The sequence below is a fragment of the Macaca nemestrina genome, chromosome 13 (genome assembly GCF_043159975.1).
Source record: "Macaca nemestrina isolate mMacNem1 chromosome 13, mMacNem.hap1, whole genome shotgun sequence".
In the NCBI taxonomy this organism is placed as follows: Eukaryota; Metazoa; Chordata; class Mammalia; order Primates; family Cercopithecidae; genus Macaca; species Macaca nemestrina.
Genome location: NC_092137.1, coordinates 9,072,002 through 9,098,701, shown reverse-complemented (window position 1 = coordinate 9,098,701; position 26,700 = coordinate 9,072,002). Strand labels below are relative to the sequence as shown.

Below are 26,700 nucleotides of genomic sequence, written 5' to 3'. Positions count from 1 at the left end.
CAAAAAGCAAATAATCCCATTAAAAATGGGCAAAAGGCATGAAAAGACACTTTTCAAAAGAAGACATACAAGTGTTCAACAAACATGAAAAAATTACTCCGCATTATTAATCATCAGAGAAATGCAAATCAAAACCATGACAAGATACCATCTCATACCAGTCAGAATAGTTATTATTAAAAAGTCAAAACACAATGGATATTGGCAAGGCTGTGGAGAAAAGGGAATGCTTCATACAACGTTGGGAAAGTAAGTTAGTTCGGCCACTGTGGAAAGCGGTTTGCAGATTTCTTAAAGAACTTAAAACAACTACAGTTTGACCCAGCAATTCCATTACTGGGTATATACCCCAAGGAAAACGAATTATTCTGCCAAAAAGACACATGCTTTTCCCTGTTAATCACAGCACTATTCACAATAGCAAAGACATGGAATCAACCTAGATGCTCATCAATGCTGGACTGGACAAAGAAAATGTCGTACATATATACCATGGAATACCACACAGCTATAAAAAAGAATGAAATCATGCCCTTTGTGGCAACATGGATGGAGTTGGAGGCCATTATCCTATGCAAATTAACATAGGAACACAAAACCAAATATTGCATGGTCTCACTTATAAGTGGGAGCTAAACATTGGGTACTCATGGACATAGAGATGGCAACAATAGTCACTAGGGGCTACTAGAGATGGGAGATAAGGAGGGGAGCAATAGTTAAAAAACTGACTGTTGGGTACTATGCTTAGTACCTGGGTGATGGGATCATTCATACCCTAAAACCTCATCATTATGGAATATACCCAGGTACTGCACATGTATCCCCTGAATCTAAAATAGAAGTTGGAAAGAAAATGTTTTTGTTGTTATTCCAACAATGTTCACAGTATCTTTACCAGGAGTAGACTCCATCTGAAGAAATCACTTTCTTTGCTCATGAAGTTTTGTCATGAGATTGCAGTAATCAGTCACATCTTTAGGCTTAACTTCTAGTTTTCCTGCTATTTTCCACCACATCTGCAGTTACTTACTCCACTGAAGTCTCGAACCCCTCAATGACATCCATGAGAGTTGGAATCAACCTCTTCCAAACTGTTGCTAATGTTTATGTTTTGACCTCCTCCCATGAATCACAAATGTATTTAGTGGCATCTAGAATGGTGAATCCTTTCCAGAAAGTTTTCAATTTAGTTTGCCTAGATCCATCAGAGGAATCACTATCTATGGCAGCTATAGCCCTACGAAGTGCATTTCTTAAATAACGAGACTTGAAAGTCAGAATTACTCCCTGAGCTGCAGGCTGCATAATGGGTATTGTGTTAGCAGGTATGGAGATGGCTTCTTTCCTTAAACATCATGAGCCAGTATCTGCTACTTTCAAAATTTTCTTTTACAGCTTCACCTCTCTCCACCTTACTAGAATTGAAGAGAGTTAGGGTCTTGATCTGGACTGGGCTTTGACTTAAGGAATGTTTGGCTGGTTTAAGCTTCTGTCCAGACAATTAAACTTTCTCTATGTTAGCAGCAATGCTGTTGTGCTTTCTTATCATTTGTGTGTGTTCAGTGGAGTAGCACTCTCAGTTTCCTCCCATAACTTTTTCTTTGTATTTACAACTGGTGTAAGAAGCTTAGCTTTCAGCCTGTCTTGGCTTTTGACATACCATCATCACTAAGCTTAATCATTTTTGGCTTTTGATTTAACGGTGAGAGACATACAACTTTTCCTTTCACTTGAACACTTAGAGGCCATTGTAGGTTAATTAATTGGCCTAATTTAAATAATTGTTGTCTCTCTGGAATGGGGAAGCCTCAGGAGAGGGAGAAAGACAGAGGAAGACAGAGACTGCTGGTCAGTGGAGCAGTCAGAACACACCTAACATTTATCAATTAAGTTCTTATGTGGGCACAGTATGTGGCGCCCCAAATGATTACAGTAGTAACATCAAAGATTGCTGATCACAGATCACCGTAGCAGGTAAAATAATATTGAAAAAGTTTGAACTATTGTTGAGAATTACCAAACTGCGACAAAGAGACATGAAGTCCCAGCACGTGCTATTGGAAAAATGGTGCCAAGAGGCTGACACGATGCAGGGTTGCCACAAACCTTCAAGTTGGAAAAAATCTCAGTATCTGCAAAGCACAGTAAGGCAAAGTACAGTAAAACAAGTCATGCCTGTAACTTATCATTTACCTCCTTCTCTTTGGTCTTAGTTTTTTTTTTTTTTTTTAAAAAAAAAAAGATCATCTGCAAGTTCCTTTTAAGTGAGAATTAATTTAGACTTCAATTATTTATTTAAATGTCTTTCATAATAACACCATATGGTAATGGGATAGAGCTTAAACTCTGAAGTCAGGCAAACCTGTATTCCAGTGTGGCTGCCTTGGTCTGGTGGCTGTATGACTTTGGACATGTTATTAGCCACTCTGAGCTTCACTTTCCTCATCTGTGAAATAGAACCAATGATTACTGTGAGAAGTAAATCTGTAAAACTACGGAAAGAACATGGTGTGATAGCTAGTTATTATGAACATGGAAAGTTACTCAGAGTCATTCATCTGTTATTACCATCATCCAGAGTGATGCAGGTTGGAAATTTTTGTGTTTATCTCTTTTTTAGCATATATCGTACAGTATTGAAGTAATCTATTCTTGTCTTTCTGTCTAGACTGGGAGCTCTATGAGGACATAAACTGTGTCTCATTGATTCTTGTATTTCTAGTGTTCAGTACAGTGCCTTTCAGATGGTGGACATTCGGTAAAGATTAGTGGAACAATTGAGGTGTTTTCAACCTTTTTTTAAAACTGTTTTTTTGTTTTTGTTTTTGTTTTTGTTTTTGCTAAAAATAAACCTTATACTTGCCTTTAGTGTGACTTGAAATTCAGAAGACTTAAAATGTGGTATCTGAAAACAAACTAATGTTTTGTGACAAAGCATTGTTTTATTTTCCAAGTGCTTATTAGGTAGCTTAAAAGATTATGATATACAGCTTATGGGGTTCCATTCTACCTGACTGCATTCCCTGGAGAATCAGCCAGTGGATAAATTGCCCCGAAACAACTTGAGTTTTGATGTGAGTTGGAATATACTGACTAGATATATGATCTTAGTTTCCTCAGTTCTGAAATTATGAGGGTTGGATTGTAATAGACTTTTAACATATCTGTCTTTAATTTTTAGTTTACTAATAATACTTAATAGTTGAGTGCTTACTACGTGCTAGATAACCCTGCCAATGCTTTTCATGTATTATCCCTTAATCCTGAAAAATCTCAAGTGGCTACTGTGTTTATTATGGTCACTTTACAAATGAGAACAAGCAGAGTAGCTCAGTACAGAAAATTATGAAGAATATCAACAGTGCATTCACTGAGTAGAAAAGCAACTGAATGCTTGTTGCGGAGGTCAGTGAGATAGAGGTAAATGCAGATTCATCTTCTACTGCTAAACTTGGATTGTTGCAACAACGAAGGCTTACACAGCAGGAGGCTGCCCAAATGTTAAACTGCACTCCAAAGATGGCCAAAGATATCACCTGAATGGCTATGTCCGGAGAGGAGGGGCCACCTTAAGGTGATATGAGACACCGTATCACCGTTTGAGAAGACTCGTAGCTTCTAAAGTTGTGATATATCCCTCATGTTTCAAGAAATTTAACATAGCAAAGGAGCACTTTTTTCCCCCAAGAGTCCTTAAAAATGTGTTTTCCGTGTTTAAGATAAGTAACTCTATTGAGTTCTACTCTCAATTTAAGAAGCCCTTGAAGATGTTCTAGCAGCCCTTGTCACCTTTTCCCACTAAGTTAGAAGTCAGCCAGTGAACTGCTAGTGTTGGCAACAAATAAGTAGATCATTAATTTGAAAAGTGTGTGTTTTAATTGTTTTTTAAAAAAACTTTCTTCTATTTCCTTTTATACTCATTTAGGTTTTTCTGCTTCCTCTGATTATAATAGTTTTTTTTAAAAAAGGCCACCATTTTTTCATTGCGTGTGTGTGTGTGTGCGTGTCAGTCAAACACATAGACTGACCTCTTCTGTACAACAGGTCAAATAAGTTTCTCCTACGGGCCTGCCTTGGAGACTATTACTGATTTATAATGTTTCTATGGAAAAATGTGTTCAAAATTTTGCGTAACTTTTCCACATTGGAGGTGCCTGTTATTCCATATGGATTAAGTTTAAAAGTTATTTTGATTATAGGTTAACACCCTCAGTAGTAGTTTAAAATTAAAGTAGATGTAGAGATTCAAGAGAAAACAGAAAATACTTTAAATTGTGCCTGATGATTTGAAAATTTTATTTTAAATTGTTCGTGCCACCAAAGGGGAAAGAAATTAGAAAGAGTGTGTGCGCATGCATGGACATGCATAAATTAGGGATGGTTTTGATGGATTTTAGTCACAGACATGCTGATCATATTTTGCCTGAATTTTGTGAAATGAGTATATTTATATAATATTCCAATATTCTTGAAATCCTCATTTAATGGTGGATTTCAAGAATACTGGAATATTAGAAAATACTGTGTCATGGCCTGGGTGCGGTGGTTCATGCCTGTAATCCCAGTACTTTGGTAGGCCGAGCTGGGCGGATCACGAGGTCAGGAGTTTGAGACCTGCCTGGCCAACATAGTGAATCCCTCTCTCTACTGAAAATACAAAAAATTAGCTGGGTGTGGTGGTGGGCGCCTGTAATCCCAGCTACTTGGGAGGCTGAGATAGGAGAATTGCTTGAACCCGGGAGGCCGAGGTTGCAGTGAGCCGAGATCACGCCATTGCACTCCAGCCCAGTCGACAGTGTGAGACTGTCTCAAAAAAGAAAAGAAAAGACTGTGTCATGTTAGCCAGAATGTTTGTAGATATGTTACAGCAAATTAAAATTTGTGAGTTCAATTTATATAAGGAAGTTTATTTGACTTGAGCCATCATGTATTCAGAAGAAGTGGATTTGAGTATACCCTTTTCTTTTGTAAATTCTAACATTTAGTACTTTTTTGTTGTTTTGTCAGTCATACTGTTAAAAAGGTAGAGGCGGAGTACAAAGTTGGTATTGGAGAAACTAGCTTGGGAAAACAACTGATGTTCTGTCAGGATGATCCTGAAATTCGTATTAATTACTTTTTAAAATAATTGTGCCTTGAGTTATAAAGAAAGCTATAATCCTGAGCCACGTAATCCCACATAGCTTCCATGCAGCCAGGAGACATGGAGTGCTGGGCACTGGGCATGGCTTTAGGCCTTGTTTTTTTCCCCCCAGCTCTTCTGGAGCCTGTGGTATGTGACTCCCTCTTTAGGGTGTCCACAGGATTTTAGGCTTCTGAGATTTCATTCCTTATTTTTTTCTGGGAATATTCTGTGTTGTGCGTAAGTATTTTTTAGCTTAATTCACTTCAGCTTGATGTTTGTGACTTGGCATCCCTCTTCTAATAGTGCTCTTACTTTTTATAGGTATGCCTTACACTTTCTTGTACAAAGTGGAATTTCCTACTGTATCATGATCATCATAGGAGTGGAGAACATGCACAAGTAAGTATTCACTTTATTCACATGCAAATAGATATTTCACTTGAATAGAATTGCATCAGAATAGAATTTTATTCATTACATTAAAAGTAATTCTGAATTGTGATAACTTTTTAAAGAAGAATTGTCATAAATACAAAAATAAAATCATTGGTATGCATCATTCTTCCTTTTACTTAAAGCACCGTTGACATTTTGGGATGGATGATTCATTGGCGTTCAGGACTAACCCGTGCTTTCTTTGTAGGATGTTAGGTAGCATTCCTGGCTTTCACCCCCTAGATGCCAGTAGCACCCCTTGAGCTGTGACAACCATAAATGTTTCCAGATATTTTCACATGTCTCTTGGAGGAGTGAAATTGCCTACTGTTAAGAACCACTGGCTTGGTCGGTAGGTGATAGCTGTGGAGAGATGCAGTGAAGTGAGTAGACTGGAGAGAGATTTAGAAGGACCGGTAGGAGATAAGGTGTCAAGGATGACTTCTGTGTTTCTGGCTTAAACAGTAGGGTAGATGGCAGCACTGTCTTCTGAGGTGGGGAGCCCTGAAAGTGGGGAGCATGTTGAGGGTGGCATAGAGCATTTCAAGCATTTCAGCCCCTAAACAGTGGTTGGTATATAGTAAACAGTCAATGGATTTTTGCTGTGTAAGTGGATGCTGACTTTAAGATATCTGTAAGACATGTAATAGGAGATAGGTAACTAAGGAGACATATAGTAGGAGCTGAGTAGCTGGGCTAGAGGTGGAAATTTGGGAATAGAGATGGATAAAATGTACTTGACTGAAAACCCAGGGACAGAGTCTATCAGCAGATCCTGCTGGGTGTTCTGCAATATCTGAGCTATGATGTGTGACATATGTACCATATTTCTGAATTCTGAATCACATATGTCTGCAAAAACTTTGTATAAGGAATCAAACCTATGGCTTTTATTAGCTTTTTTCTAAGTCTCATTTTATTTTGCATTTTCCGTGTTTGGCACTGTCAGTCACTACCTCTGTTGTGATGTGCACTGTCTTCTCCATTTCCATTGACATCGCCTGCACTGACTTTTCTTTTTCCTCTGTAAACCAGCCCTTACAAGTACCTGATGTTTTTATTTTAATTTTTATAAGAGGAGAAAGGGTATTTAGATAGTGTTTCAGATGAAGCAATTTTTATAGGCTTATGACCCTATTTTTAAAAAAACTTGTACCTCTGACGGGTTCAAAGTGATGCTACAATTAATATCTGATGCAGAAGATATTAATCAGGTTTAGATTACATTAGATTACAGAAAATAAGGGACTTACATACATTTTGGCTAAAGCAAAAGTAATATGCTTTTCAGTTGGAAGGTTAGTCAATTCATGTTTAGCAATGGGAAATTGTTTCTTTTTCTTTTTTTTTTTCTTTTTTTTTATTATTATACTTTAAGTTCTAGGGTACATGTGCATAACGTGCAGGTTTGTTACATATGTATACTTGTGCCATGTTGGCGTGCTGTACCCATCAACTCGTCAGCACCCATCAACTCGTCATTTACATCAGGTATAACTCCCAATGCAATCCCTGCCCCCTCTCCCGTCCCCATGATAGGCCCCGGTGTATGATGTTCCCCTTCCCGAGTCCAGGTGATCTCATTGTTCAGTTCCCACCTATGAGTGAGAACATGCGGTGTTTGGTTTTCTGTTCTTGCGATAGTTTGCTGAGAATGATGGTTTCCAGCTGCATCCGTGTCCCTACAAAGGACACAAACTCATCCTTTTTTATGGCTGCATAGTATTCCATGGTGTATATGTGCCACATTTTCTTAATCCAGTCTGTCACTGTTTCTTAGTTGCAGTCTGTGAAGTAAACTTTGTGATACTTTAGACCTGCATTGTTCAGTATGACAGCTACTAGTGCACATGTGACTGTGTAAGTTTAAATTAATTAAAATTTAAAATTCAGTTCCTTAGTTACACCAGCCACATTTCAAGTGCTCACTAGCCACATATGGCTAGGGGCTACATTGGACAGTGCAGATAGAGAACATTTCTGTCATTGCAGAAAATGATATTGGATAGTGCTGCTTTAGAGACATACAGTTGTATAAAATTAGTAACGTTACTCTTTTACAGTAAGTATTCAGGGAGATAATGCTACTTGCTTATATGATGCTGATATTTAGGTTAGAATCTTGGTGTTGTAATTTGACACTATTAGTGTAGAAGATTAGGGCAGGTAAGTAAGATTTGCCATGTGAGTAAATTGCTAGGGTTGGCAGTAAATAGTAGGTGGATAATTAATTTGAAAAGTACGTATTTTGATTTCTTTTTTAGCTCCCTTCTATTCAGCTTATATCCATATATATTTTTCTATGAATTTACTTTTTTACTTTTTTTCTTATTATCTGAATACGGTCTTTTTTTTTTTTTTTTTTTTCCTGCTTAGGCCTTTATAGTAATTAGAAATGTTTAATGGGTCAGACCAAATACACTAAATGGGACTTAGAGCATTTTTATGTGTTGTCCAAAGTGATTGTTTATGTGCAATACAATCTGTTTATTTCTAGTTTTACATGGTATATATTTCTTATATTATATTTTAATATATTTCTTTGACTAGCTAGAGTTTCAGTCTTTAAAATGAAAGATTTGAACTTATCTGAGTACTGAACAGTTTTTAAATTCTTACCTCTCTCTGCTTTATGATTTTTTTTTGCTTTATACTCTTTATGAGATATTCATAATGTAGTTATTGTACTTGCTTTGATCCATGTATAAATACAAATATATATATAATATATATTATATATGTATATATACACATGCACATACATACTTTATTTTTGTAATTCCCTTTAATGCCTCTATAGTATGTTTTATTATTCTGATTCATATCTAGATATTTCACCTTTAAAATGTAATCTAGGCCGGGCACCTTTAAAATGTAATCTACAGGCTCACGCCTGTAATCCAGCTCTTAGGGAGGCCGAGGCAGGTGGATCACTTGAAGCCAGGAGTTTGAGACGAGCCTGGCCAACATGGGGAAACCCCATCTCTACTAAAAATACAAAAAATTAGCCAGATGTGGTGGCATGCCTGTAATCCCAACTACTCGGGAGGTTGAGGCAGGAGAATCACTTGAACCCACAGGTGGAGGTTGCAGTGAGCCGAGATTGTGCCACTGCATTCCAGCCTGGGTGACAGAGTGAGACCTTGTCTCAAAAAATAAAGTAAAATAAAATGTAATCTATTCTAAAATTCAGTGCTTTTTCCTAGTCTGTATTTTCATATAAGCTTTGAAATTTTTGAGGAAAACATTGAACAGTTGAGGTAATAGAGACAAAGAAAAGAGTGTTGGGGATGGAGTATCCTATATGTCTTACTTTGAAGTGCGGTAATGATACACCTTAAGCTGCATGTCTGATAACAGAAGTTTATTTTTCCCAGTTCTGGAGTCTGGGCTGTCCAAGATCAAGGTGCTGATAGATTTGGCATCTGGCAAGGACCTGCTTCCTGGTTCGTAGTCAACGATCTTCTCTCTAACCTCACATGGTGGAAGGGGCAGGAGAGATCTAGATGTCTTCTAGAAGGCACTAATCCCACACATGAGGGTTCTATCCTCATGACCTAATCAACTCCAAAAGGACTCACCTCCAAATATCCTCATATTGGGGATTAGGTTTCAACATACGAATTTTGGGACACTCTATAGCACTATATATTATGATATTAATTCCCCTTATTTGACATAGCAGGAATTTAAGTTTCACCATATTCACCCAGCACTTCTGAGAGCAGATTTGACAGATTATCTTTATAAAGATCCAGATAGTGAACTTTCAGCTTGCAGGACATACAGCCTCTGTCGCTATTCCACTCTGCTGGCGTCGTGCAAAGGTATCCATAGACAACATGTAAGCGAGAAGTGTGGCTGTGCTTCAGGAAAACTTTATTTACAAAAACAGGTGGTGGACTGGATTTGGCTAACTTGTATTCTAAGCTAACTTGTATTCTAACAGGGATTTTTAAAAAGAGCAGGAGGCAGAGAGAAACCTTTGCTACTAGCTTCAAAACTAGAAGTTTAAGTTTGCTAAGTGGTAATTTTAAACTTGCTAGAGCACAAATAATGAAATATGTGAACTTTTAAAAATTAATGACTTACAGTCGGGGGTGGTGGCTCACGTCTGTAATCCCAGCACTTTGGGAGGCCGAGGCAGGTGGATCACAAAGTCAGGAGATCGAGACCATCCTGACTAACACGGTGAAACTCTGTCTCTACTAAAAAATACAAAAAATTAGCCAGGTGTGGTGGCGGGCGCCTGTAGTCCCAGCTACTCGGGAGGCTGAGGCAGGAGAATGGCATGAACCCGGGAGGCAGAGCTTGCAGTAAGCCAAGATGGCGCCACTGCATTCCAGTCTGGGTGACAGAGCGAGACTCCGTCTCAAAAAAATAAAAATAAAAAAAATGACTTATCATGGATTATTGTTCTGAAGCAGGTGATTTTTTAAATGCTGATTGAACTGTTTGCCTTTCCCTTGGTATAGCTGTTGTGTAAAAGGGAAGTAAAATAATGTAAGGCCTGATATTTAACAGTTGAAGTGAGAACTATTATTTAAAACAATGTAAAAGAGATAGTTAAATCACAGGATGTAAGATCAATATACAAAAATCAGTGTTATTTCTGTATGTCAGAAATGAATAGTCCAAGTAAAATTGTAAAAATTCACTCACAGTAGCACGAAAAAGAACAATATGCTTAGGAATTAGCAAAAGAAGTGCAAGATCACTACACTGGAAGGAAGAAGCATTGCTGAGAGAAATGAAAGAAGACCTAAATAAATGGGAGAGACACCATGTTATGGATAGGGAGAGTCAGTTCTTGTTAAGATGGCAGTGCTTTCACTTCCACATTTGAGCAACAGGTTCAGTGCAATCCCTGTCACAATTCCAGCGAGCTGTTTTGTAGAAATTGGCAAGCTGATCCTAAAATTTAAATGGAAATAAAAAGAATTTAAGATAGCCCCCCAAAAAGAAAAAAGTCAAAGGCCTAGACTATCTCATTACAAAACTTACCACAAAGCTACAGTAATCAAGACACTGTAGAGATAGACATGTAAATCAGTTGAACAAAATATGGTCAAATGATTGTTGACAAATGTGTGAGGGCAAGGCACTGGGGAAGGGATTATCTTTTCTACAAATGATGCCATAAATTAGATATACACACTCAGGCCAGGCATGGTGGCTCTCGCCTGCAATCCCAGCACTTTGGCCGACTGAGGTGGGAGGACTGCTTGAGCCCAGGAGTTCAAGAGCAGCCTGGGCAACATAGTGAGACCCTATCTCTAGAAAATAAAAGTTATACGCATGGAAACAAGTAAATAATAAATCTTGAGCCCTGCCTCAGAGTGTACACACAAATTAACTCAAAATAGACCAGAGACCTACATGTGAGAAAAAACTATACAACCTCTAGGAAAAAATAGAAGTAAATATATTTGACATTGGATTAGGCAAAGGTATGACATTAAAAGCACAAAATAAAAACAAAAGTGTAGTTTGGACTTAATGAAAAGCCACAGACTAAAATAAAATACTTGCAAAATATGTATCTGATAAAGGATTTTATCCAGAATATTTAAAGAACTCTTACAACTCCATATTAAGAAAACAAGCTACCCAGTTAAGAAAGGGGCAAAAGATTTGAATAGGCATTTCATCAAAAAAGATACATAAATGCAAAGTGAGCATATGAAAGATACTCAGCATCATTAGTGATTAGCAAAATGCAAATGCAAATAGCAGTGAGGTACCAGTTCACACGCACAAAGAGCAGCAGCACGAAGTGTGGGTGATGCCGTGGGGAGGGTGGAAACTTCACACATCGCTGCTGGGAATATAAAATGGGGCAGCCGCTGAGGGAAAGAGTTTGCGGTTCCTTAAAATGTTAAACATACACTTCCCATAAAACCTAGTAATTCTACTCCAAAAGAAATGGAAACATACCCTCATGGCCACCTGTCTGTGAAAGCTTATGGCCGTGTTATTCATCATAGCCCAAATTGGATATAACCCAAGTGTTGATCAGCAGTGAGTGAACCATGGTACATCCACGCAGTGAAATACTACTGAGCAGTGACAAGGAATGTGCACGTACCACAGCATGAGTAAACCCCGAGTCCACATGCTGAGTGAGGAAGCCAGCCACAAGAGACTAGCTTATAGGATGCCATTTGTATGAAATTTCTATGCAAGGCGAAGCCAGAATGACAGAAAGCATCAATGGCTGCCCAGGGGCAGGGGATGGGAGTGAGGATTCACTGCAGATGGGAATGAAGGAACTTTCCAGTGATGGAAGGATTCTAAACCTGCACTGTAGTTTGAATTCACTGAAACACATTGACTTGTACACTTAAATTAGGTAAGTTTTATGTCATGTAAGTCTACCTCAAAGCTGTTTAAAAAAGATAAACGCTCTAAAGGAAAATGTAACAAGGAAGGTCAATATTAAAAAGGCACAGCTTGAATGTTGGTTTAAGGATTTTGTATATTTTCTCATTGAAGCAAATGTATGGGTGTTTATATATATCTGTATTTTTCTGAGCTGAAAAGAATGAAACATCAGAAGGAGCACTGACCCTCGAAGGTGCCCTTGAAGGAAGGAGGTCTAGAGTTGAAGGGGAGGCATGGTAACTGTCTTCAGATGCTGGAAGGGAGTAGATGTGCTCATTCTTTGGCGTGCTCAGATGGAATACTAGTAGCCAGATGAAATGTGAAAAGGCACACATGGCCCAAGGAAGGATGGCCTCAGGTACAGTGAGAATGTTTAACAGTATGGTTTGTGGAATATTGCATTTGTCATTGGAGATCTGTAAATTGATGCTGAGGGGACATTTTGGTTTGGATGCTGTGGGAGATTGTGTCAGGTGCCTTCTACATTCCCTTCTGGTGGGCGTTCCTGACAAGCCATGGCAAGAGCTGCTGAGCAATGATATAAGCTGTTCACGAGTGCCTTCCCCTTAAATCCATAAAGAACTAAGAAAATGGAAGAGTCAGCTGGGTGCAGTGGCTTACACCTGTAATCCCAGCACTTTGGGAGGCCGAGGCAGGTAGATCACGAGGTCAGGAGTTTGAGAACAGCCTGCCCAACATGGCAAAACCCCGCCTCTACTAAAAATACAAAAATTAGCTGGGTGTGGTGGCAGGTGCCTGTAATCCCAGCTACTCAGGAGGCTGAGGCAGGAGAATCGCTTGAACTGGGGAGGCGGAGATGGCAGTGAGGCAATATTGCACCACTGCACTCCAGCCTGAGCAACAGAGCGAGACTCCTTCTCAAAAAAAAAAAAAAAAAAAGAAGAGAAAAAAAAGAAAATGGAAAAGTTCTATCGTTGCAGCATTGACTTTCTCCCCGTTCTCTGCCTTTTATGCCTTAGTACATCCGTTCCTTCTCTTTATATTCCCACTACCTTGTTTTCTATCCCCCATTAAGACATAGAAGGGAAGAGGGGGCTGATTGTGTGCCCTATTGGCAGTTTTACTGCTTGAGAGGTGGTGGCACCTCATTGTATAAGTGAGAAAGCAGAGACTGAGTTATTGGGTAACTGAGGACGTGTGGCTGGAAAACAGTGGGTATGAACCGGTATCTGTTCTGTTCTGAGCATGCTGTTTTAAATAATCTATTTTCATTTGACCAAAATTTATTTGCACGATCTGTCACAGGTAATTTGCCCTTTATCTCTTTTTATGAAACGAAAAACTATTGCTGTTAAAGGAATTACAGATATCAGCAGACAGAGGAGAATCTTTCTTGAGATATGGGATGAGAAAGTTCAAGTGAGTTTCTTTCTAGTAATTTTGACATCATGTGATGTTTTAGAACCATATCCAAAGTTTATTCTGTGTGTGTATGTGTTTGAAGATTGCTCCAGGGAAAGGATTGGCCGTGTGTCTTTTCTGGCCTCAGATGACCTCCCTGCTTCCCAGGGATTGTGTGCTCTGGACAGCAGCCGCAGAAGCCTGTTTCCTAGGACCGGTGTGGTGTGGAGGGTCTGAGAGCGTCTTTGGCCTGACTGTGTCTCTGACCCTCTAGCCTAGCATAAGTTTGCTTGCTTCAGCATAAGTCCTGAAGCTGTGCCCCAACCCTGATCTCCTTGTCCTAGAACCTCCCTTCATCCCTGTCACAAGACATCTTTCCCCCATGCTCCCGCTGCAGTTGATGCCATCGGACTCTGTCCTGCCGTTTTCTTTGGCCCCAGTGGTCCCAGGTCCTCTGATTCTAGGCCAGGAGGAGTGAGCAGCAGGATTTACTCGAGTGCCACCTTGTTGGGGCTTTGGGCCTCCATCAGGTTCAGCTGTGGAGTGTGTTCCCCAGGCACAGGACATGGATATGGGGGACAAGTGACTCTGCCAGAGTGCAAAGGGACAGAATTGAGATTAAATTCCTGAGATACACGAATACCAGTCTCCATTTAGTAGAAAGATTCCTTCACTGTTTTGTGGTAGACAAAATTCCAGTAAGGGCGATGAATCATGAAATCAGGCTGTTTTATTGGTTCATTCATTCGTTTGTCTTATCTATAAGACCAACTTCACACCCCCCTCCTGTGTCCTAGGAGAGGACTGCCCTCTCCTAGGACACTGTCCTCCGCTTCTCCTCCGAGGAGTTCAGTATGGCAGGAGGCATGTGAGCACATTTTAATATTGTGTGCCAAGAGCTCTGGTGGGAGAGAGTTTACAAAAATAGCTAACCTAGCTAGGAGCAAGCAACTCAGGGCAGAGCTTCCTGGGGGGAATGGTATGTGAATTAGATATGAGGACTCTTAAGTAGCTGAAGAGGTAGCAAGGGCAGACTTTACTGCAGGGTAGACAGCACAGGCAGAGGCGTGGAGGCATGAAATGTGGCAACATGAAACATGGTGGCATGAAACATGGTGGCATGAAACATGGCATGAAACATGGCAGCGTGAAACGTGGCGGCATGAAATGTGGCGGCATGAAACATGGCGGCATGAAATGTGGCGGCATGAAACACGGTGGCATGAAACACAGCGGCATAAAACAGCATGGAAGCACTGGCAGCTTAATAAGTTACCTGACTATAGGGGGTGGTGAGGTGTGAGTGTGTGTGTGTGTATATGGCAGAGAGAGCGTATGCCCAAGCATATGAGCTTGGTGGGGGAGGGGTGACACCGTTACATCTCAAGGCATGCTTTCCCAGCCATTTCCCTTTGGCCAAAGTATATGGTTTGTGTAATAGTCCCCTTGTCCTCTCAAATGAGAAACAAATGCATCAAATGTGTTTCATGTACACAGAGAGGGCTAAATTTCTCTTTTATCTAGCATTTATTTAGTATATACAATTTAAAAATAGACACACGTGTGCCTTGCCTATAAAAAACTGTATGATCTGGCTATGGAAACAATCCCTACATGCGTCTTGATGTGTGCCACAACCAGCACCATTTAAACCAGGCCCTGGGGTAGGTACAATCTGTGTACTTGGACTTCCCTCTCATAGAAATTCAGCACCATGGTGGCAGTCACATGCACATAGCACCGTTTGATGTGATCTTGCTTGTGTACATCTTGGTCTGTGTCTCCCTGGCGAGTGTGAGTGATGGAGGGGCAGGAGCACGCCCTGCCTGTCTCACACACCGCTTCATCCCCAGGGCCTCGCAGAGTGCCTGGCACATGGCACGGTCTCAGTCAATACTTATTAAAAGAGTGCGTTTAGGGTACAGCCTGGTTTTATCCACCCTCTACTGACTCCTTTGCCTTGTTCTCTATGACTGCGCTTCCTTCCTTCCTGGGAAATGTCTCTTTTCTAGCAGGTATGGTTCCCTGTGTTCCTTCTGTTTGTAGTGTTCTTCATCCTCCCTCTCCTCCTGACTCTCAGATTTCACCGTATTACATCCCTAGCGAGTCTTGCTGAGATGTCTCAATCTAGGACAAATGATTCGTTACACACCCTCTCGTGGAATTGTGTTCCTTTCCTTCAGAGAATCTATCTCAGTTCTTGATGATAAATGTTTGAGAGAGTTAACTTGAGGAATGTGTTTTGCCCTCATTGACTGCAAATTCTGTGATGGCCATTATGCTGTGCCTGTTTTGTTTTCTGAATATAGTCAGTACCTAAGAAACTGTATGCTCTCAGTGAGTGTTCACTGGTGAATAGATGACTGATGACATGACTTCTGCATCACAGCACACCTTGTCCAAGGAGCTCCCTCAAGCTCCTGCTTCCTAGCCATAGCCCTGCCTCATTTGGAACACCGGGATCCTCCTCAGGGCCTGCCCCATGAGGGGCTCATGAAAGCCACTGTAGACTCCCTGTCTCCTTCTCTGTGCCCCTGGAGCAAGTCTCATCTCTGATTCTTGTACCTGCAGCAGCTCTTGCCAGACTGTACTCTCTCTGTTCCCAGGAAAGAAGCAGAGGGGTGGAAATGAGGGAAGGGCCGAACATAGGGAGCCTCTCCACTTAGGCTGTGGAGGAAGGGGAAGAAAAATGTGTTTCAGGCGTACCTAATTGGAATTTGAAAGGTATTTTCCCTGGCGAAGGCAGCACAATGTGGCCGTGTTCTGTGATATTCAAGAGTGGAAACCTGTTAACCTTGAGAAGTTAAGCTGAAAATTTTCTTTATAACTTGGCAAGTAATTTCCTCCGTCCCTCCCTCCCTCCTCCTCCCTCCCTCCCTCCCTCCCTCCCTCCCTCCCTCCCTCCCTCCCTCCCTCCCTTCCTTCCTTCCTTCCTTCCTTCCTTCCTTCCTTCCTTCCTTCCTTCCTTCCTTCTTTCCTTCTTTCCTTCCTGACGGAGTCTCCCTCTCTAGCTCAGGCTGAGTGCAGTGGCGCAATCTTGGCTCAGTGCAACCTCTGTCTCCCGGGTCCTGGTTCAAGCAGTTCTCCTGCCTCAGCCGCCCGAGTAGCTGGGATTACAGGCATGCGCCTCTATGCCTAGCTAATTTTTGTATTTTTAATAGAGATGGGATTTCACCATATTGTCCAGGCTGATCTTGAACTTCTGACCTTGTGATCTGCCTGCCTTGGCCTCCCAAAGTGCTGGGATTACAGGCAAGTAATTTTCAACAAGATACATGACCTGAAGAAAAATGTAAAAGATGTAAGTATATGCAATAAATTATTGCATAGATCTAATGGGTTGCTTTGCTGTGTGTGGAATTATATTGTAAAAGCTGTAGGAAAGTGATTTTAAAGCTCCCATCATATGGTTCCGCTGCCCACCAATTTGAACAAACACTTATTGTGGGCCACAGTATTTCCAGGAACTCAAAGATAAAGGAGATGGGCTCCTTACCCTCTGAAATGAACAGTTAAGTTGGGAATATTACAACGTCATTCCTGTAACAAATGTTTATTATGCTGATGCTGATGCTGGATTCATCTAGTGATGAATAAAAAAGACAGACTCTGTCCCCTCATGAAGCTTACAGTCTAACTACCCACCACAGGCAATTACTGTTACAAAAGAAGGGTGTACCAAAGCGGGGGGGCATCCTGGAGGGAACAGCTGTGGTGGAAAGTAGTAAAACTATGTGTCAGCCACTGACTGTATTCAGTAGAATAAAAAAGGTACAAACGGTTTACAGATATTTGGTGTTAAGTAGAATGATGCCAACATATACTTATTTTAAAATATTGGGAAATATATTTTCTTCAGAAGTCTACTTTATTGATGATAAAATTGAACAGCAGACATGAAAAAAGGTTGAATTTAAACTCTGATTCCCACTGGGTGGCCTTAGTGATTGATTTTTATGAGCACTGGTTGGAGTCAGATATATATGGGTTTGAATTCAAGCTCTGCTAAGTTTCCATTACCTTCAGAACCTTGGCTAAGTCACTTTGCCTTTCCAGGCTTAAATTGGATTAAATCAGTAACTTAGATGAGGAGCAGGGTACCTGCATGCTTTGTATTGTGGGCATGTAGGTAAACTTTTCTTGGAATAATGGGTTCAGCTACCAAGGAGAGGTGTTCAAACTTCTAGATCAAATCCTTTCAGAGGTCATTTTTAGTTCTGAAGTATTTGCTGGTTTTTTTTCTCTCTCCTGATTATGTGATATTAAAGCTTATTTTAAAGCATTCATACTTGTCGTATTTACCACCGTGTACTGCAGTTCATTTTCTTCTCCCCAGAGTGTGAACTCCTTGGCAGGGATATTTTACTCTTTAAAATCCCACTGTTGAGCATACAGATGATAGCTCAGTAAGTGAAGTTACCTGTTGTATTCTGTTCTATCAAATGAGTATTTGTGAGTTCTTGCCTTTGACTCTTTTTAACATTTTTTTGGCTGGATATTGGTTCCTGGTGTAAGAGATTTCCAAATTCTTTTCACTGTGCTCTTGGCCTTGAATGCCACACTCGATGGGTTGACTTGCCATAGTCTCCTGGTGTTCTCTGCTTCTCTTCCCTCTTGCTTTTCTTCCTCTTAGGCTCTCCATAGGGTCAGCAGACATGGTAACTGGCAAAGTGGGGTGGAGTCGGGGCAGGAAGAGGCAGCTTGGGCTGCTGTGGTCTCTATCTCAATCCACCATGACCCTGAAGAGCAGACTGTCCTGGGGTCCGTGTTATCTGTCATCTGTCAGTACTCACAGCACTCCTACAGTGGCTTCCTAGATAGAAGTGTCATCAGGAACTGCCTTAACTCTATTGGGAATGAATGATGATCTTGGAAGTGCCATCTGGCAGGCAGAAGGCTCAAGTCGTTTGAAAATGTGTCCTCATGGAGTTAATTAGCAGTGGTTAGTGGCTTGGCAGGAACTCTGTGGGGAAAATACTAACTTCACTGAGGACAATCCCATGATCCCACAAGAGAGAATAAAATGTGGCAGCAAGGAAAGTGGACTTTAGATTGTTTTCTTGTATGTTCTCTGTGGACCATATTCGCCAGCCTTTCAGGGGTTTGGAATAAAGGTACAGGCCCTCTTGGTATTGCTGTGCTAACCCGAGATAAAAATTGCATTTCATTTGGGAAACTATGAGTAATTCTAAAATTGATTTTTTGATATTATCTTATCCTCCTAAGAGTTAATGTTTCAGTAATTACCATGTATCAGTCACTGTGATAAGCACATGTGATTGCATCCTAGCAACAGCACTTACAGGTTTGTGTGTTATGCCTCTTTCACCAAGAAACAGAAGTTAGTAAATGGTGATCTGGGATTTGAATTAGTTGTGTCCCATTCCACCCAGGGCTTTTTATTATTATTTCTAAGCAGTAACCATTATGATTATGAGATTGTGTCATTAAAAAGAAATACTCTAAATAGATTGAGGAGAGTTTGTGGAGCCAACAGGGTCTCCGAACAAAAGCGGGGGTTGTAGGTGTTTGTGATTATTCATCAGAGCAAATATGCATATATCTCTATCCGCAAGAATGTGGTTGCCTTTTGGCATATTGTGCTTAGGATGTAAGGGTTTTAAAATATTCTCAGTTCCCGTAGGGAGTTACTTGGTAATAGGTAATAGGATGTCCAGGTCCTGTTGGATTTCTGAAAGATTTTCAGAACATGGCATTATGCCATCAAATCCTACACTCAGGAAAGGCTGTGATTGAGATTCCTCTGAATACTGGTAAGTCAATGTCGTGTCTCTTTTGGAGGTGTTATGTTTGAATTAACTTTATTTCAAATTGTAAACTGAATCCCTGTTGAGGTTTCAGTCATTCTTGAGCAAGTAAGGGAAGCACTTTTTTTTCTTGGATCGAGGGCTTTTATATGAAGTAGGGGGATTCTGTTAATTAGAGGGATGGTAAGACTAACACACATGTTTGGTAAATAAAGGCATTACTTTGGACATTCTGAACCTATTAGAGTAAAAAGAAGTTCACATAGATTGCTCATAAAATGGGGCTCTGCCAGGTCAGGACTGTCTAAAAGGTCAGTTTGATAGTTAATGCCCCAAATTAATCAATTAAAAATCAAAAGATGTCATTCATGATGGCTCATGCCTGTAACCCCAAGCGCTTTGGGAGACTGAGGTGGGAGGATTGCTTGAGGGCAGGAGTTCAAAACCAGCCTGTGCAATATAGTGAAACCCTGCCTCTACAAAAATTGTATAACTTAGCCAGGTTTGGTGATATACCTGTAGTACCAGCTACTTGAGGAGGGCAGGAGAATTGCTGAACCCAAGAGTTCAAGCCAGCAGTGAGCTGTGATTGTGCCACTTCACTCCAGCCTGGGCAACAGAGCAAGACTCTGTTTCCTCCCTCTCTTCTACCCAAAACATTTTCAAGATATCATCCAATTTGATGATATATCTGATCTTGAAAATAATTATATATTACTGAAACATAACTGGGTAGTTGTAGTAACTTAAAATAAGAATATTACTCTTTATGATAAAGTACAAGGATGCATCTTTTGCTTTTGGGAACTTCTAGAAACTAATCTTACTTTTACACCAAGATCCTAATCCTTGCCAGAACACTGAAAGAAAAATTAAGAGCCCATGCAACCATCCATTAGAATGACAAACAAAATTATTCAGTTGTTATAATACCATGCCATTTATATAAAAAATTGTGGTTCATGTTGAAGTTTTATCATAAAAGAAGCATAAGTGAAAGGGGCATTTTTTCAACTTTTGGTTAGTAAATGAGGAAATTGTCTTAGACAGTTGAGACTTGCTAAATGATGAACTCTACCTATGATGTGGTGTGTTGTTATAAGTATATAGACTTGACATGTGCACGTTCTGTAGTCACTGTGTTAGAAAGAGTATGGTTTAATTAAAAGAGCTTTTGGCCTTTGACTTTGGAATTTGAATGATGGAGTGATTTCTATGTGCTACTTTGCTGAATTTTTTTTATTTTTCCTCCTAAATACGGTATCCCATTTGACCGTTGAAACAATCCTGTATAGGAAGTGTTACTGTCTACTTGTACAGATGGGGATACTGAGGTTCCAGAAGATTAAATCACTTCAACAAGGTCGCAAAACCAGTAACTGGCGGCTCTAGAAGTCTGTAAAATTCATTAGTCTTTTCGAGGGTTGTTAGATTGTTTATTTACTGAGATTCTTGTAAAGAATGTTTTATTTAAGTTGGAGAAACAAAGATATTTTTACTTGCTTACCTGCTAGCATAAAAATCTTGGTTTACTTTTTGAAAGAATAGCAGGCACCATTGAGACATTGTATTGTGACTGGCTTGTTGTCTGTCTTCTTCTTTAGCATGTAGTATTGGGAGTCTTTAAAAAAATATTTCAACCTTTAAATAAATATATGAGTATAATAGTGATTTTATTCTCTAGAATCTCTCTATTTAAAATTGTTCAGCCTTCTGTAAGTGCTTGCAGTTGGTATTTATTAAAATGCTAATAAATATAGACTTCAAAATAGTATTTTAATGTCAGCTGACTAAAAATATAATTTTAGAATCTTTTAGATAAATTAACTGTAGGGAAAACATGACTTCCTCCTACTTGTTGCTAGCTTATTAAACAGTCCTTATTTAGAGTAGTTATGGAAAAGACAGATAAAAGGTAACAGAGGCAATAGCTAAGAACCTGAAAAACTGCCAGGCATTTTAGTGGAAGGATATTAGAACAATTAAGCCTGGCATTTATTTCTCATGGTGAAAATTGAACATTTATGGTACAGGTACAGAAACAGACACACAGACCAATGGAACAGAATAGAGATCTCAGAAATAATACCATACATCTACAACCATCTGATCTTCAACGGACTGACAAAAGCAAGCAATGGGGAAAGGATTCCCTATTTAGTAAATGGTGCTTGAAAAACTGGCTAGCCATGTGCAAAAAATTGAAACTGGATCCCTTCCTTACACCTTATACAAAAATTAACTGAAGATGGATTTAAAGACTTAAATATAAAACCCAAAATGATAGAAACCTAGAAGAAAATCTAGGCAATACCATTCAGGAAATAGGCACAGGCAAAGATTTCATGACAAAAACATCAAAAGCAATTGCAACAAAAGCAAAAATTGACAAATGGGATCTAGTTAAACTAAAGAGCTTCTGCACAGCAAAAGAAACTATCATCAGAGTAATCAGGCCACCTACAGAGTGGGAGAAAATTTTTGCAGTCTAACCATCTGACAAAGGTGTAATATCTGGAATCTACAAGGCACTTTAACAAATTTACAAGAAAAAAAAAAAAACATCAAAAAGTGGGCAAAGGACAGGAACCTCCTGAGGTTCTTGAGATCTCCCCAGAAGCCAAGCAGATGTCAGCATCATGCTTCCTATACTGACACTTCTCAAAAGATAGCATTTATGCGGCCAACAAACGTATGTAAAAAAGCTCAATATCACTGATTAGAGAAATGCACATCAAAACCAATTTGAGATATCATCTCACACCAGTCAGAATGGCGATTATTAAAAAGTCAAGAAACGACATGCTGGCGAGGCTGTGGAGAAATAATAATGCTTTTACACTGTTGGTGGGAACGTAAATTAGTCAACCATTGTGGAAGACAGTGTGGCGATTCCTCAAAGATCTAGAACCAGAAATACCGTTTGACCCAGCATTCCTGTAACGCCAAAGGTTCTTGCCTTAGCCACACCAAAGATTTGGTGTGGCAGCAGCCTGTGGTGAGAGAGAGACACAGATCGGACCGAGAGAAAAAAAACTGTAGGCTTTATTGAGCAGAGTGACAGTACAAAGTACAAAGCTTCTGCAGCATTGAAGGGGTCCCCAGCGGGTAGCCAGTGTTAGATTTTTTGATCACCTTTTAAACTATTTAAGGCGGGAAGTACGTGCAGCGGGAAGATGTTACCAGAGCGAGAAACAAAGACAATTAACATGTCTCAGATCTTGAGGAAAACTGGAATTGTAACTTAAGTTTTATCTACTTTATAACCTTGCAGCGACATGGCAAAGGAGACAGGATCTCACAGGATTTTACAAATTGTGTTTACAAGGAATTGGAATTGGGACATAGATAAGGTCTGCTGGTCACAGAAAAACGAACTTTTAACATTCCTTTTAGTTTCAGGGGAGGGGAAGGGAGAGAGGGAGAGAGGACACAGGGAAGCTTACAACAAAATTTTCGCTGTTTATAGCTTTTTTGGGGAAGAAAACACGTGCACAAATTCTGACGTTAGGAATATTTTAAGCATATATCTTCAATATTATTCTTCCAGGACCAAGTCCTGATGCAGGAAATGAGTGAGTTTCACAGCTTTCTGAGCCCCTACTCGACCCAGGAAGCCCAGTTGGAACCCCCTCTCAAATACCATTTGACCTAGCAATCCCATTACTGGGTATATACTCAAAGGAATATAAATCATTCTGTTATAAAGATACATGAATGCATATGTTAGATGCCTCCTATAAAATGTTAGAGCTAGCCAGGTGTGGTGGCTCATGCCTGTAATCCTAACACTTTGAGAGGCCAACACAGGCAGATCGCTTGAGCTCAAGAGTTCAAGACTAGCCTAGGCCACGTGGCAAAACCCAGCCTCTACAAAAAATACAAAAGATTAGCTGGGCATAGTGGTGTAGGCCTGCAGTCCCAGCTACTTGGGGGGCTGAGGCGGGAGAATTGCTTGAGCCTAGGAGGTGGAGGCTGCAGTGAGCTGAGATCGTGCCACTGCACTTCAGCCTGGATGACAAAGTGAGACCCTTTCTCGAATGAATGAACAAATAAATAAAATGTTAGAGCCATGGGTAAATCAGTGGTTTTTCTTACCCCCAATGTATCTAACAGAACATAGTTTAATTAGTAGTAGTACTTTCTATAGCAGTAATTTTTACCTCTTTGAAGTAAAGGGTTATACCAGATTTTGCAGGACTGGGACAGTGATTCTGATATGTTGTTATACTCTTTTATCCCTGGCTTACAAAAAAGGTGCCAGCCAATTTTGAGATCTATTTTTGTGTCTGCTGACATATCAAGTAGAAAATTTCACACCTCCCCACTACCTTTTCCATTTACCGCTGTTTCAGTTTGGGGGCTTATCTGGCTGTTCTGTTCTTTGTGTCTCTCTAAATTGCTGTCATTTACCATCCTCTGGATCAGTCATTTGCAAAATCTGATCTCGAGATCTCTGAGAGTCCCTGAGATCTTTTTAGGCGGGAGGTGGTAAAGTCAAAACTATTTTCATAATAATAACACTTAGACATTATTTGCCTTTTTCATTTTCATTCTCTCAAGAGCATATGGGGGCTTTCCAGAGTCTGTATGATGTGTGATATTGTAGTAGAAACATTTGAGGATCTGTTGGTCTACTATTAAGTCAGACATTCAATAGAGTTGTAAAAATATAGGACAGTACCACTCTTCTCACTAATTTTTTTGTTTTGGAAATATATTTTTCATTAAAACTTTATTATAATTATTCTTGAATTAATAGATTTTTTAAAATGCTCAGTTTTAATTCCTAATATGGTATATATCAATGGCTATTATTTATGTAAGTTATGTTTCTTTGGTTTCCTCAATAATTTTTAAGGGTGAAAAAGGTCCTGAGACCAAAAAATTTAAGAACAGCTGCTCTAGAATTAATTCATGCCTCTTGGGTAGCTGGCTCTGTAGTCTTCCCCAATCATCTGGATGGCGGACGTCCTACCAGCCTCTGTGCCAGGGGTCACCTTAGCCCCTCGTTAGCGTCCATCATGTTTCTGCACCCTCACTATTCACTCTCTTGTCTAGTGCTGCTCTATCTGAAATCTGTAACTCCTGGAACTGGCTGAGACCCCTCTTCTGGAGTCAGGCTTGCTTACTGATATGGTTTGGATCTGTGTCCCCTCCCAGATCTCATGTTGAAATGTAATCCCCAGTGTTGGAGGTGGAACCTGGTGGGAGGTGATTGGATCAGGGGGCAGGTTCTCATGAATGGTTTAGCAGCATCCGTTTGGTACTGTTCTCACAATAGTGAGTGAGTTCTTGTGAGATCTGGTCATTTAAAGGTGTGTGACATCTCCCCCTGCTTTCTTACTCCTGCTCTAGCCATGTGATGTGCCTGCTCCCCCTTCGCCTTCTGCCATGATTATAAGCTTCCTGAGACCTCCCCAGAAGCCAAACAGATGTCAGTACCATGCTTCCTGTAGAGTCTGCAGAACTTGAGCCAATTAACCCTATTTCTTTGTAAATTACTCAGAGATATTTCTTTGTAGCAGCATGAGAACAGCCTGATCACACAGTCTTACTCCCACAGGACCACCCACATTTGGATGTCTGCCTGACACTGTGGTGGGTGACGGAGAGACTCAAGAGTTGAGGGCCTAGGAAGTGTGCTAGAGGTGATGCTCCTCCTCTTTCCCCTTCCCCAGTTCTCCTGGCTGTGCCTTCCTACCCTGCCCTTCCTTGAACACCAGCTCTACCTCTCCTGCCTGCGCCCTCATCTCCCTTGCCTCACTGGCACTCCATGCACCACCGGCTGCTTTCCCAGCCTCAGTTGGACACAGCTGTCTATTGTACTTGGGCTGCCTGTTGTTTGAGAGAAACGCAACTTGATGGAGCTACTGCAGTTATGATTTCTTACCTCACTTAAGTCTTCAGTTCTCTTGAAAATTGTTTTAATTGATGGGTTTCAGTTTCCATTCCATTCTTTTCAAAGGTTAATCTAAATCTTAGTTACCTTATTAAATCCATTCATTTTATCTCTGTCCCCACACTTAGCAGACAATATGAATTTATAATGGAAAGTTTTAAAATGAAGATAATTCTTGGGAGATAATCCTTAAAGATATAGGGTAACATTTTTAAGAAGTAACATAAAGGAAGAAAAAGAAGGCAGAGAAATGGCCGTTGGAAGAAGGAGATGGGGGTTGATGGTCCGCAGGTGTCCCTGGGCAGAAAATGTTCCTGCCGCGTGTCTCGCCCTGCTCATTTCTGCGTCCACCCCAGCATACCTAACGCCACACTCATCTTGGCCTCAGATCTCTTCCTCGCTTATGCTTTCTGTGGCATCATTCTCTCTCTGAGGTGCCCAGGTAACTGGAATAAATCATCCCTTCTTTCTTCTCACCTCCATATCTAGCCATCACTAAGAACTATCTGTGCTTTGGTTTCCTATTGAGTTGTTTTGAGGACTTGACGTTTGTAAAGCATTTAAAGCAGCCCAGGGCATGTAGTAAGCACTAAATGGGTGGTGGTGACCCTTAGCTCTTGTTACCCCCCAACCCATGTCAGATCCACTGTTGGTCTTCAGCTCTACCCATTTCTGCTGTTTACCATCTGGTACCTGCATCTCACATTACTTTGCCAACCAGTCCCTCTGGCCTCTGGTCTGTGCTGTGCTTTGCTGCCCAGATGATTTTTACAGTATCTGTCTGACCATGCCTCTTTTCTGCTTCAGACTTTGTTAGCTTGGCAGCTTTGCAGCGCCCGTTGTGACTGCCCCTGCCTTCCTTTCCACTCTCAGTTCACAGCACTCGCTCCTCGACTGAGCCGGGCCCAGCCATAATGAACCATTTGTAGTAGTACACACATGCTCTACTGTTTGACACTTGGTTCCTTTGTATTTGCAGGGAACCCCCTGCCCCCAACTGAATTCTGGCTGGATTTTCAGAGCCCTGTTGGCCTGTGACCTCTGTGGTGAGGCCTTTTCCCTCTTAATAAAATAAGTCAGCCTTGTACTCTATCTTGAGTTTTCTACCTAGAGTTGTACTTTACCTTGTACATCTTGTATGCTTCACTTATTGCACTGTATTACTCATACTTGTATTCAGGTGGTTTAACACTGCAAGTGGTCAGTGTGTGGTGCTGTGTGCCTGTAGTCCCAGCTATGCAGCAGGCTGAGGTAGGGGAATCGCTTGAGCCCAGGAGGTTAAGGCTTCAGTGAGCCATGATCACACCACTGTACTCCAGCCTGGGCGACAGAGTGAGACCCTGTCTCAAATCAGACAAAACAAACAAACAAACAAACAAACAAACAAACAAAAGAAACCTGCTGCTAAGATCCAGACTTCAGAGCCACACTGCCTTCTCATCCTTGCTCTCCTGCCCAGTATCTTTGTCACATTATCCAAGTTACTTACCCTCTCCATGCTCAGTTTCCTCATTTGTAAATTGGAGCAATAATACCTACTTCATAAGATTGTAGTGAAGATTAAATGAAATGCTGTATTTCATTAAATGTGAGATGCCATTGATGGTAAAATGTACCGTTATTTTATGTACCACTAAAAAGGTTTACATGCCATCAATTATGAAGAGGATTCTTGATTTCAGAGATGTTAAAATGTGAAAACACACATGCATCATATTCAG

At 40.5% G+C, this 26,700-nt stretch overlaps 1 protein-coding gene across 8 annotated transcripts in view; it reads left to right on the top strand.

Moving 5' to 3' along the window:
* Nucleotides 1–26,700, top strand: part of LOC105486520 (membrane bound glycerophospholipid O-acyltransferase 2) — a 146,476-nt gene that overhangs the window by 47,996 nt on the left and 71,780 nt on the right. For 7 of the 8 annotated variants that reach the window (XM_011749422.3, XM_071076197.1, XM_011749423.3 and 4 more), the window contains one exon: nucleotides 5,450–5,527. The exons of the other annotated variant lie outside the window; for it this stretch is intronic. In XM_011749422.3, coding sequence (XP_011747724.1) covers nucleotides 5,450–5,527 — 78 coding nt within the window. Of the gene's footprint in view, nucleotides 1–5,449; nucleotides 5,528–26,700 lie in introns of those variants that run through there. 8 annotated transcript variants of the gene reach the window in all.